General features: G+C 40.6%; 2 protein-coding genes across 2 annotated transcripts in view; both read right to left on the reverse strand.

Annotated features, from left to right (window-relative positions):
* Window positions 1-4,411: 4,411 nt before the first annotated feature.
* The window catches only part of LOC102881594 (olfactory receptor 51E2), a 14,647-nt gene continuing 5,945 nt past the window's right edge, over window positions 4,412-13,113 (reverse strand). The window contains exon 2 of the mRNA XM_015593974.1: window positions 4,412-5,424. Coding sequence (XP_015449460.1) covers window positions 4,412-5,374 — 963 coding nt within the window. The 5' untranslated portion in view covers window positions 5,375-5,424. The remainder of the gene's footprint in view (window positions 5,425-13,113) is intronic.
* LOC102881851 (olfactory receptor 51F2) overlaps window positions 10,774-13,113 on the reverse strand; it is a 23,938-nt gene continuing 21,598 nt past the window's right edge. Inside the window, exons 2-3 of the mRNA XM_015588479.1 lie at window positions 12,255-13,105; window positions 10,774-10,855 (exon numbers count right to left, since the gene is read on the reverse strand). Of these exons, the coding sequence (XP_015443965.1) occupies window positions 10,774-10,855; window positions 12,255-13,105 (933 nt within the window). The remainder of the gene's footprint in view (window positions 10,856-12,254; window positions 13,106-13,113) is intronic.

The following is a 13,113-nucleotide window of genomic DNA, read 5'->3' on the forward strand; positions in this document are numbered from 1 at the left end:
AGAAAGCAGAGCAAGGGAGGCTGCCTGTCACTGGGCTGCTGGCAATTTGTGGCTTGGGTGAAATGGGATCTCAGGGAGACAAGTGCCATCAGACCAATACAGCCTCAGTTTTGCTGCAACTTCTGTGCCTGGGTGTTCCTGCTGTAGTCACAGATCACAGTGAGACCAATTGTCATCTCGGGCAGTGCCACAGACCCCTGCACTCCCCAGACACAATATTGCAACTCTTGTAGTCAGCAGAGGTCTGCTTGCAACTGATTTACTAGCAGTTTCTGCCCAGTGCTAGCTAAAGTTTGTTGCCTATGCGGATTGGAAGACCTGGGGCAGAGAGAGGCAAGGCCATGTTGGTTCACTGTCAATGGGCCACCTGGGACAATTTGTGGGTAAGATGGGGCTGGGTCTCAGGAAGACAATGGCAGTCAGATCAATACAACCTCAGTCTTGCTGCAACTTCGGTAAGCTTTGGTGTGTTCCCATAGAAGTCCCAAATCACGGCAAGACCAGCTGCTATCTGGAACTGGCCCACAGATCCCTGAGATCTGCCCAAGTTTGTGTTGGCAAGAGTTATTTGCCTGAAACCATCTCAAAATGTGCACTCACAGCACTGGCTGCCAGCTGTGAATGTTTGGCCCTGAATTAATGCAGGGCATGGCAGCCATCCAACAACAAAAGTCCCAGGCAACCTGCAGGTTGGGTGGGGTGGGCTGATCACCTCAGGCCATTGCTTCCTAATTGCTCTGTGGGAGGGGTCTGCATGGTCAAGCTGGTGCGGTTTATAGTATGCCTGGTAGGGGGGCTGGACTAAGGCACAATGGTGGCTGCCCTTCCAGCCCTCGTTCTGGTACCGGGTAATGCAGATTTTCTCAGTACGAATCCTGTGTAAGCCTCTGTCTGACCCACTGCTGGTGCCCGGGTGAATGTCCGCAGGTAAGAAAGCCTGTGCATACTCCCTTGAAAGGGACATCTAAGGTTTTAATCTCCTTCCTTCTCACCTAGATGCCGGGGATCCCTTCTGGTTTTTACAGTCAGAGTTATTGGAATCTCCTCTTCCCTGGGCTGGGACCCTGGGCTGGAGAGGCCCCGAATGTGACCAAGACTCCCCTCTCCTTCAGGGGAGCTTCTGTAGCCTCACTCTCCCTCCTGGTGATCCTCCACCAAATAGGGGTGCAGGTCCAGCCTGATTTGTGACTTTGCCCCTCCTACTGGCTTCGACGTGGCTCCTTTATATTATCAGACGTACGTGGTACAATCAGCTGGACTTCAGGTGATTCTCCACATTGATTACTTTATAATTTAGTTGTAATTTCAATGTGGACCTGGGAGGAGGCAAACCCTGCTTTCACCTTGTCCGCCATCTTTCTAATAGTTTTCTCTGTTCATGGCTTCTTAATGCTCAGAGCACATAATATTTAGAATAGGAATGAAATTTAGAGAGTATGTGGTTTAATCACTATGTTTTATAGAGTTAGTTCAGGAGAATTAGATAAGATCACCAACCTAGTGGCAGAAAAGGAACCATAGCTTAGAGCTCCCAAATCCCAGCCCAAGGCTCTGTCCTCCCCTTAATACAGGGAATTAAATATCATCCTCTTTGGGTTACTTTTTAAAAAACCTTAACAATATATTTTCTTCAACCCAACATATCCAAAATATAATCATTTCAACATGTTTTGATACAAAATTGATAATGAGATATTTTATGTTCTTTGGTGATTATTGTGATAAAACATACATAACATAAAATTTACCATTTTAACAAAGTTTTGAGTGTACGATTAAGTTTATACACATTATCACATTATTATGTAACCATCACCACTATCTATTTCTGGAATCTTTTCATGTTTCCAAATGGGAATTCTGTTCCCAATAAACAATAACTCCTCATCCTCCCTCCCCCCGCTCCCTGGTAAGGTCTGTTCTACTTTTGTCTCTATGAATTTGCGTAATTTAGGTACTCACATAAGTGGAATAATACAATATTTGTCCTTTTGTATTAGCTTATTTCACTTAACATTAATGTTGTCAGGGTTCATCCATGTTGTAGACTGTATCAGAATTTTGTTCTTTTTCATGGATGAAAAATTTTCCATTGTATATATATATACCACATTTTGTTTATCCATTCATCTGTAGAGGAACACTTGGGTTATTTCCGCCTTTTTGGCTATTGTGAATAGTGCTGCTATCAATATTGGTATTAAGGTCTTCAGATGAATTTTTTAATATAAAAATCTTAGGGTAGAGTGAAGGGTAGGGGAGACAGCAATAGAATATTAATAAGTTGGGCTCTGGTAAAATACGATGAGGGGTTTGGGAGCAAGAGATGCATACTTTTTAAAATTGTCATGCTGGCCATGCTCTTAGGCACATAGAAGTAGGTAGGAGGGTGTGATTGAGGTAGAGTAATGCATTGGAAGATAGACAAGAATGGAGGTTGTAGGAAGAGACATAAGAGTGTACAACCTCGTAAAATGAGGCCCCTGATCTCATCATCTGGATTGAGACCCAGTACCTGAATCTCCAGTTTTATAGAACATGGGTATCCGTCTTTTTGTTTCTTTAAAGAAGTCACCCATTTCTTCTGTCCTGTCTCTTTCCCGATCTATCTGCATTGGTTAGCTGCATGACTTTGGCGGCCACTTTACTGCTCTGAGTAGGGAATCACGATTTGATGCTTGCAGATATATATGATTGGAGGGGCTTTCTCTAGGAGATAGGTCAGGTGTCTGAGGTTTTCTCTTCTTAAAAGAAAGCCTACAGGTTGGAGTCTCCCCCATGGTTTATTCACCCAATTCTCTCACTCAAGATGTGTTCAATGAAGCTCCTGAGGGAAAACATAGGCTCAGTGACTGTAGTCAGATTTCAGCTTCTCAGCAGACCTTGAGAAAAGATGCATTCAGTACCTTTATAGTTATACAAATAATACCTGGTGGGAAAGAAGACCAGGGAACCTCTCACGTCTCCAAATCTGAGTTTATAGGATTCTATAAATACAAATGCAATAGGCATAACATTGAGCAAAATTTAAAATAAAATTTTATTATATATTACACCTAAGTTAAAATTCAGAATAAACTAAAAAAGAGAGACACAATTGAGAAGGTGTAAGAAATAAATAGACAAAAATATTCTCCCTTTATCTGTAAAGAAGAAGGCTAGAGAACATGAAAGGTGACTGTAAAACATGAAGAATAATCTGAATTTGTTGCCTACAACAAGGGCAGGGATTCTCTCTCAACACAAATGTGGTCATTCATCTTATAAGGCACACAGCAGAGAGAAAACAGGATTTGCACAGGCTGAGGAAATAAATGGCAGATGTTAAACAGGAAGCAATATAACATAGAAATTAAGTAATTGTATTTGGTTATCAAATTTAATTTCAAATCTTGGCACAGCACCCACAAACTATGTGACTTAGTTACCTTGTTAATGTAAGCCTCATTTCTCTCACTTTTAATGAGGGACAAAAATGATACCTACCTTATAAAGTTGTTGTGAAGATTGGATAAAACCTGTAAAGCACTTATCTTAGAGCTTGGAACATTGAAAGCATTCAAGATATATTTCATTGGCATTATTATTTAGGGCTTAGATAAATTCCCAGGTAATGTACAGTGAATCAGCAGTGTGGTCTGTGACAAGCTCTGGTTTATGTAAATTATCAGTTCCATTTTCCCCATTTTAAAAGTTGTACATGTTAAGTAAACAAGACTACCATAATGAAGAAATTTTTAAAGTAGGAACAAAAATAAGTCACTAGTAATTTGAGCACATTTCCTTCAAGGCACAGATTGTTTTTAAAGTTAGTTTCAATCCTTTGTCTTTATTGTTTTTCTTAACATTATAAGCATGTTTCATTTAGGGATATTTTGTTAGGATACATTTTCAAAAGTGAGACTTCAACATTAAAGCATATACTTTAAAAAAAATTCTTGCTGCATATTGCCAATATACTATCAGTTATTATGTTCAAGAATATATATTTCAACACAATCTCCTTCATTGTTAATTTTAATTAATAAAAACTGCTAATTTGATAGGCAAAAATGCTGCCTAATTATTGTTTTAATACAGATTTTTTGGATTACTAGTCAGATAAAATAATTTTTCCCTTGTTTCAAATCCAATTTTATTTTTTGTCATTCTTCTTTATGTCCCTATACTACTTATTGGAGTAGCAGTGGATTTTCTAATTTAGACTTTTTATATAACAAAGATAACAATAACATTTTGACCTATGGAAGGGAATCATGATATCTCCCCAAATTTCACTCTGAGCAGAGGCAGAATTTGGAGCTCAACCAGAGAAAAGCATTGTTATGTTTACAGGCAACTAGAATTAAGCTATCATTAGGGAGTCATTATATCAAGTCATTAAGGATAAGGGAAAGTAGAGTGTTAAGGGTCACTTGCCTCCCACAGCCTGAAGGTCCTTGTCACAGTTGACTTTGAACATAGCTAGCACCCGAGTCCTGATCTGTTTGGTTTTGGCTCCATAGATGATGGGATTGATCACTGGAGGCAGCAGTAGGTAGATATCACCCATGAGAATGTGTACAATGGGATTGAGGCTGTTTCCAAAACGGTGTACCACTGAGAGGCCGATGAGAGGCACATAGAAGGCCAATACCACACTGATATGTGACACACAGTTTCCAAAGGCCTTGGCCCGCTCTGACTTGGAAGGCAGTTGTAGAACTGTTCGTATAATCAGAAAATAGGACAAGGAGATGAACATGACATCCACGCCCATGATCAGCAGAATGGCGGTAAGACCATAGACGACATTGGGTAACGTATCTGTGTGGGCCAACTTCATCACATCCTGGTGTACACAGTAGGAGTGTGAGAGCACATTGGAGTGGCAGAAGGCCAGCCGCTTGATGAGCAGAGGCAGTGGGATAAAGAAGAGGGACCCACGGACCACCGCCACTATGCCAATCTGGGCTGTTACTGTATTGTTGAGCACTGCAGCGTGGCGCAATGGGTGGCAGATGGCTATATAACGGTCAAAGGCCATGGCTAGCAGGATGGTGGACTCGATGGCTGAGAGAGCATGAATGAAGAACATCTGGGTAATGCAGGCATCAAAGGTAATCTCTCGGGAATCAAACCAGAAGAGGGCAAGGATCTTGGGCATGGTGGATGTGGACAAGGCCAGGTCGATGGCTGCCAGCATACAGAGAAAGAGGTACATGGGAGTATGTAGGCTGTGTTCTGTCCTTACGATAAAGACCACGATGCAGTTTCCAAACACTGCCATGGCATACATTGAAAGCAGGGGGAAGCCAATCCAGAAATGGGCTTCTTCAAGTCCTGGAATACCAATAAGCACAAAGGTGGCATGTGTGAAGTTGCAGGAACTCATAACTGGCACCAAGAAAGGGGCACTGGAGAAGGTGAGGTCACACTGGCAGCCTGCTAGGACATGGAGCACAGTCAGAGAGGCCAGTCCTGGAAACCTGGGAACTGAATGAACCTTAGCTTTTCTTCCCCTACCCTACTCCCTCTTCCAAGCCATTTAGACTCCCACATAAGCTCTGAAGTTCTCTTCCAAAGTATAAAGTGACAGCTCAAATTTATTTATCAATTACTACTCTCAGGGTCTATTCACATTTTTAAAAGGGAACCTGGGAAAAACAATGCTTATCCCAAAATCTATCCTTCCCAAGTTCCCTCATACTTCTTCACCTGGCCCATACCTTCATTGTATGGATACCAGGTGGTCTTCTTCTCAGATAGGTGTTAAGAGATATGCTGTTGGGAACCTCTTCCAGTTAAGACTGTGTTCTCTTCTTCTCTCCTCTCCTCTCCTCTCCTCTGCTCTCCCCTTCTTTCCTTTAATTATTCATTCACTGCAAAGTATTTACTTATATGACCAATGATGTACAAAGCTATTTGCTAGAGGGTGCTAATACAGAGGTTAAAGGATCATCTTTTGCCCTTCAGATATCCTGCTTAGGATGGAAGACAGAGAAGTAACCAAATTGTTAGAGTTTTGGGATAAATGTTAGCATAAGGTGTACATTTAATGCATGGGAAAGAGGAAAGCATGAAAAATATGATCCTTCTGTTTAATATATTGAAACATCAGTAGAAATCAAACAGATAGAAAAGGGAATAAAGGGTATACCAAGCCACTGGGGATAAAGGTGTTTTTTTTTTTGTGTGTGCAAATATTCAGGATTATAGGTGTATAGATGCGCCAAAGTCTAAGGTCAGTGCGTGTCTGTGGTTGGGGCAGGGGCTTGGAAGAAACCCAACAGCAATTAAAAACATATTAAAAGAAAAAAACTAAGAAAAAAGATTAAAAGTCAATTTATTAAGGAAAAATAGGAAACTCATCTGGGATCATCAAATGCAAGGAAGTAGCCCATCTAATGACTTCTCTGGAGATAAAGATACTGGTGGAGCGTGTGGTCTCCAGCAGATCTTAGCTGCCTGACATGGTCCCTGTGAAAGCTCTTCCTGCTCTTGACTGATAGGTTCTTACATACCTACATACAGCTTCAAGGCCACTCTCATCGCCCCAAAGGAGAACTCGGGCTGAGTGCTGATACTCCTAGAGCTTGGATTTCCCGGAAACTCTGCCAACAAGTCATTCATATTAATGGAAACATTTCACTTTGGAAACCCAGTGTTACTCTGCTCCTACCACCTCCCCGAATCCCAAAACTTGGGCTTTGACTTCATCAAACACTTTCCCTGCTAAGCTCCTAACGTCTTGGTCTTTGGAGCTAATTTTCTCTGAAGAACCAAGGCCTTGGCTTCAAGAAGAGCTGATGAATCTTGGGAATAAACTCTGCAGGAGTCTTCATCAGTGGAGTTCAGGTTAACCTGTTCACCTCCCCAGGATTCTTCCTGTCTCCTAACCTGGGTCCTTACTGCAACTGGGAGATGCTCTTTCATTTAACCTCAGTGGAAAGGGTTTGGAGACCAGCAGTCTTAATGTATAATATGATCAGATGAGAACTAAAAGATTGGACTTGAATTATCCCTATCATGGATAAGCGAAGAAGAGCAGATCCAGGGTTTAATCATTAGAAAATCCACATCTCTGACCACTATTTGCTCTTCTCCATCCTTAGAACTTATGCAAAGACATAACAGCTACCTTCCTTGACAAATACAGATCCAAACTTTGTACCCTGGCTGCTGTCAGAGAATAAAAAGCCATTTTCAGAGGCAGATAATTGCATCCTACCATGAGATGAAAGATTTCTTATATATTGTAGCCATCCAACATCTATGAATCTACCATAAATAGCTTGGTGAGGGAGATTCAGAAATCTGAACAAATCAGGTTGAAAAGTATGGGGTAATGCTAAAGAAACTCCCTGGAGGGAGGCCAGATCACTGGACCTTTGTGTCCAAGAGAAATGGAGCCCAGCTGAAGAAAAGATCAGGCATGGAGGGGAGCAAGGGAAGCACAGTAACATATTTCCCCTTTCTCAAGGCCCCCTGCCTGTGCTACTGCATGCAGCACTGACAGATATAAGGGTTGCTGTTGGTCACAGAGTCAGATACTGTCCTGACCTCTCTCTGTGGGGAATCTTTTCTGCTTTGCTGGAAGCAGTCTAAGACTTTGGGTCATCATCTTGTCTCTCACTTACCTACCCCAAAAGACCTCATGTCTTCCTTCTGTGTTGCCTGGCCCTCTGCCTAAAGTGACCCCTGGCTAGACCCAATCTCCACTTCCCTTTGGGTCTGAATGCGCCTGTTGTATTTATACTCACTTGCCTTTCTGGACTGTCAGCTAATGCTCTGGGACATTTCTTCTTAGCCCCTGAAGGTGTGGGTGGCACTCGAGGGTTTCCCTCTGCCCTGCATAATGCAGTTTGGGGGGTCTTCAAGGTCCCTTAGGATGGCAGGAGTTTGGGCTACCTGACCCGAGGTAAGGGTGCACTCACTTGAAAATAGTGCAGTCCTACTGAGAGGGAGAAGCTGGAGTTGGCTCGCTCTTTCAGGCACAGGCTTATTTATAATGCTGCCCAGGAGTTCCATAGAAACAGGTTGTGGGAGCATAGACTGGGGTCCCAGGGGCTTGGCAGACAGGGGACAATAACACCATGTCCTCTTGTGTGTCACTCTCACAGGTTCCCAACTGTTACTGCCTGCGGGGATGGGCAATCACAAAGGGCCCACTGCCTCTGCTGTCACTCCCACATTTACACATATAGGGCTCTCTTGACAATTTATCTTACTCTTCCAAGGAACTTAAACTCTCATAGTCAGCCACAGTCAATGCTTTTCCTCATTAGCCACTTTGCCAAAGTACTCCAGCTAATGTACCTATATTGTTATGTCCTTGGGCTCTAGGAGTTCACATCCTCTTTCAAAATCAAGAAGGGTACAAAAAAAGTAGGAAGCCACTCTTAATTGCACCTATGTTACAATAAAGAATAGATGAGATAAAGGCTCTTTGCCTTGGGTCATACAGTGAATTAGTAATAATATTGGTTGGAGAACTAGGTATTCTGACTATTCACATTCAGCGAATATTTATCAAGGGCTTATAAAATAAGAAAGATAGATAAAAGCAAAAACAAAAATTCCCACCCTCATAAAGTATACATTTTATTGAAGGGGACAGGCAATAAATGGAGTTAAAATGAAAAACCAAATAGGATGTTAAGTATTTTTGAGACAAAATAAAGGGAAGATGGGAACAGATAAATATTAAGGGGGCAGTTGAAATTTTAAATAGTTTCCAGGGAAGGCCTCACATATTTAAAGAGAAGCTTGAAGGAGTGAGAAGTAGATCTATGAAGATATTTGAAGAAGGCCATTTCAGGAAGAAGATACAGAAACTACAAATGAAGTTTTTGAAGTTTTTGAGAAGATACAGAAACTACAAATGAAGTTTTTGAGGTAGTTTAGAACAACAAGGAGGACAATGTGTGTGAGCAGAGCAATAAGGGGGAGAGTAGTAGGGAGACAAGTATTGGGGAGTTGAATCACATAGGGCCTTATAGGACTTACAGGACATTTAAAGGCTTTCGCTTGGACTCTGAATTCAAGTAGCTATAGCAGTGGTCATGTGTCTACTACTGCTCAGGCTTTTAGGAAAGTCTCCAATTCATTATGAGCTTGTCCACCTTAGTCAGAACATGACATTTGCTCTGCAAACCACCCATCCCTGAGGTGTCCGAAGTACCCACTCCCTAAGTATGGAAGCTTATAAGTTTCAAGGATTGTTGGGCAGTGGGCCTGTTCACACAGTAGTGTATGTGGAGTGAGGTGGGGTAGAAACATTGGCAGAAGTAGTATAAACATCTTGGTTGTCTGGTTCTTGAAGTTCTTTCTTCTCTCCATTTTTAAAATTCTAAGTACCCCCATGCTTCTCTAGTCCATGTCACACTTTCTCTTTCTCTGCTTCTTTTCTGCACACACCATCTTATGTTATGTTTTGAAACAAATAAACAAACAAGCAAATATACAGTCTGTAAGTCCACATCACCTGAACTTTTTCATTTAGTTCCAACAGTGAATAAGACACAGTGCCTGGTCTTGAGAGGTGGGCACAAAGTCTGTCGTGGGGAAATGGTTACAGTAGATTTGAAGAGGAGTGTTGTGCATGAGGAAGAAGCACAGGGAGATGCAAGAGTGCCTGGAGAGGACACCAGACAGACTTGAGAAGTCAGAAAAAAGTTTCTCAAGGAAAATTACTTCTATGTTAGGAGAAGGGAACAGCTTGTTAAGGGCTTGAAAGTGAGATAGAGTCATCAGGGTTAAGGGAATGCAAGTTGTTTGTTGTGCCTGGAGCACTGCATAGAGAGACAGTAATAAGGCTTGACAGTAATAAGGTAAATAGAGCCAGATCATCAGAGATTTTATTATTTTTACTATGTGGCAGACCTAGTTTTAAGATCTGGAAGACAGCAAAAATAAAGCAATGTCCTTATTCTCAAAGACCTTACCTTGTAATGGGAAAACTAGAAAAGAAATAAACAGATATGTAGTATGTTGGTGGGTGAAAGTGCTAGAAACTAAAAACAAGGTGGGAAAGGAAGAGAATGACTGCAGACAGGAATTGAGGGAGGAGTGCTGTTATTTTTTATGTCAAGGGCCTGGTCATAAGGTGACACTTAAGAAGAGACCTGCATGAAGTGAGGCAATAAATCATGTGGGTATCTGGTGGACGAACATTTCAGGTATAGAGAGCAGAAAGTGTGAAGGCTGATGTTGAAACATACTTGATGAGTTTAAGGAAATACTTGAGGCTGTTGTGGGGGTAGTAGAGTGAATATAGGGGAGAGCAGTAGAAAATCAAGTTGAAATGATGGAGAAGAGCCAAATATGAGATGCAATGACTGTGGATTTTCTCTGAGTAAAATAGGCCCCTGGAACATGTTGAACAGAGGAAGTGACACGATCTGTCTTGTGTATTGAAATAATCACTCTAACTAATATGAGAATAATATGAGACTGTAAAGGAAGAGTGGATGAAGAAAGATCCACCAGGAGAGTATTATATTTCAGGTCCAAGATGATGATGGCTTGGATCATGGTGGTTACAGTAGAGGTGGTAGAAAGTAGTTGTATCCCAGATATCAATATCTGGACTATCTAGACTATCTGGGAGTGAGAGGTGTAACGGCTAACTCCAAGTGTTCTTTCTCAGTAACTTGAAAGGCAGATTCTGAGTTATGGAAAACTGTAGTTGAGCATGTTTTTCCTTGATGTGAGTACTAGGATGTGGTTTCTGACATGATGAGTCTAACATGATTATGAGACATTCAAGTGGAGATATGGATACACAGGCAGTTAGACATGAATCTGGAATACAAATATTAATTTGGATTTATTATTATATAGATGGTAAAGCAATGAAGCTCGAGGAGATGACCGAAAATGGAACTATAACAAAGAAAAAACAGATCTGAAAACAAAGTCCTGGAACATTACAGCATGCAAAGATCAGGGAGATGAAGACTAACAATAATTAAGACTGAAAATATTGTTGTAAAACATGCTGAGGATTTTGACATCATTCTTATTATTGTATAGCCAGTAATGTAGTCACTTAATAACTTCTCTGTAGATATGAATGACTGCTTCTACTTCCTTTCTGGCTCTGATACTAGTTATAGGGCTCACCTTTACCGAATGATACTAATGTGTCATTGAAATATGTACTTTAAAAATTTGAGAATTAATGGATATACCCAGGTTGAAGAAAATAACTTGCTAGATTAGACTATTACATGAAATATGTGCCACAAACTAAAACATTTCTAATTACACAAATTATAATTCATTTGCAATCTGTAGTCACTTTTCAATTTCTGCTGGGAGAGAAAATTGACGAAGGGTGGAGAGATATTCTGGAATATGCTTAGTGGAGAAAAAGCATCTGGAAGAAATACATTTCTGAGGTTTGAAGATTTTGTTTTGGGATCTTCCATAATTTGGTTGAAAATTTCTAGAGGACAGAGTTATGATTTTTATTTTATTTTTGCTTCTTTATGTCTCCCACTATAAATTACACATACTGATATATATACATATATGTGTGTATATATACACACATACACACACATACACATATATACTAGTTATATACATATATAATTATACATATATAGTTCACATTATAGGCAGCAATATAACATTAAAGTTAAGAATATAAGGGACCCTGCAGTCATTTTGCTTAGATGTGAGATGTGATTGGTTCTGTCACTCACTAGCTGTTTAAGCAATCTACTTAACATTTTGTGCTTTAATTTGTCATTGATATTAAAAGTAACCATCTTATAATGTTGTTTAGATATCAAATATGTTAATATATGTAAAAAATACCTGCAACCATGACTAGTCAAAAGAAATAAAAATTTTAATTAAAGTTATTATTACAGTTAGGAAATACTGCCTAATTCTCATAAAGAAGTGACATTTTTTGTGATGTGTCCCTCTAACTGATGTGAAGTGGATGAAGTAAGAAGAGAAAGTCTGTTGGCAGGATGAACAGCAGTTTAGAGTGAACAATAACGGGGAAGAGAAATTCTAGACTTAAGGCTTTAGGCTGTTCATCCTTGCCCTTCTCGTATCTCTGTCTTCTCATTTGTAAAATAAAGAGGTCAAATTCATAGATAATCTAAATGTCTATGAAATGTAGATATCTAAATGTAATCCAGCCTTAATTTTAAATTTTTGTTCACTTAGCTTCAGTGAACATCAGTTCCTTTTTTAAATAACATAACCTGATGTAGACTGTATCTAGAATTCTATGATTCTATGTGTCTTTAGAATGGAGAATTTTTATCATAGCCCTACGTATCTGTTTGGTCTTCACACTGTAAATGATGGGGTTCATCACAGGGGGGATCAGCAGGTAAGTATTAGCAATCATAGTATGTGCATAGGGTGGGGCCCGTTTCCAAAATCTGTGAACAAAGGATAAACTAATCAATGGAATATAGAAAATAGCAACAGCCCCAACATGTGAGATACACGTACTGAAAGCTTTTGTCCTCTCTTCTGGGGACACAATGCTGAGGACAGTCATAATGATCAAAACATAAGAAAAGAGGATGAGGATTGAGTCCACACCAACAGTAGAGATCATGGCTGTCAATCCAACTGCATTATTGATCCTGGTGTCTGTGCATGAGAGCTTCATCACATCAGGGTGGAAACAGTAGGAGTGATGGAGCACGTGGCCACGGCAGAAAGACAGTCTTTTAAGAAGGGCTACCATTGGCGTCAGCATTAATGTTCCCCTGATGACAATTGCCCCTGCAATTTGAGCTATTCTGGAGTCAGTTAAAATGGTGGCATACCTGAGAGGATTAGAAATGGCCACAAAACGATCAAAGGCCATGGCCAACAGCACCGAAGACTCCATGACAGTGAAAAGTTTAATGAAAAACATCTGTGACAAGCAGGCATTAAAGCTGATCTCCCTGGCGTTGAACCAGAATATACCCAACATGGTGACCAGGGTGGATATAGACAAGCCAAGGTCAGTGGTGGACAGCATGGAGAGGAAATAATACATGGGTTCGTGGAGGCTGGGCTGAGTGACAATGGCAAAGAGAATCAGGCTGTTTCCTGAGAGGGCAGTTACATAGAGAAAGCAGAAGGGAATGGAGATCCAGGTGTGAA

Source organism: Pteropus alecto, unplaced genomic scaffold (assembly GCF_000325575.1).
Source record: "Pteropus alecto unplaced genomic scaffold, ASM32557v1 scaffold540, whole genome shotgun sequence".
In the NCBI taxonomy this organism is placed as follows: domain Eukaryota; kingdom Metazoa; phylum Chordata; class Mammalia; order Chiroptera; family Pteropodidae; genus Pteropus; species Pteropus alecto.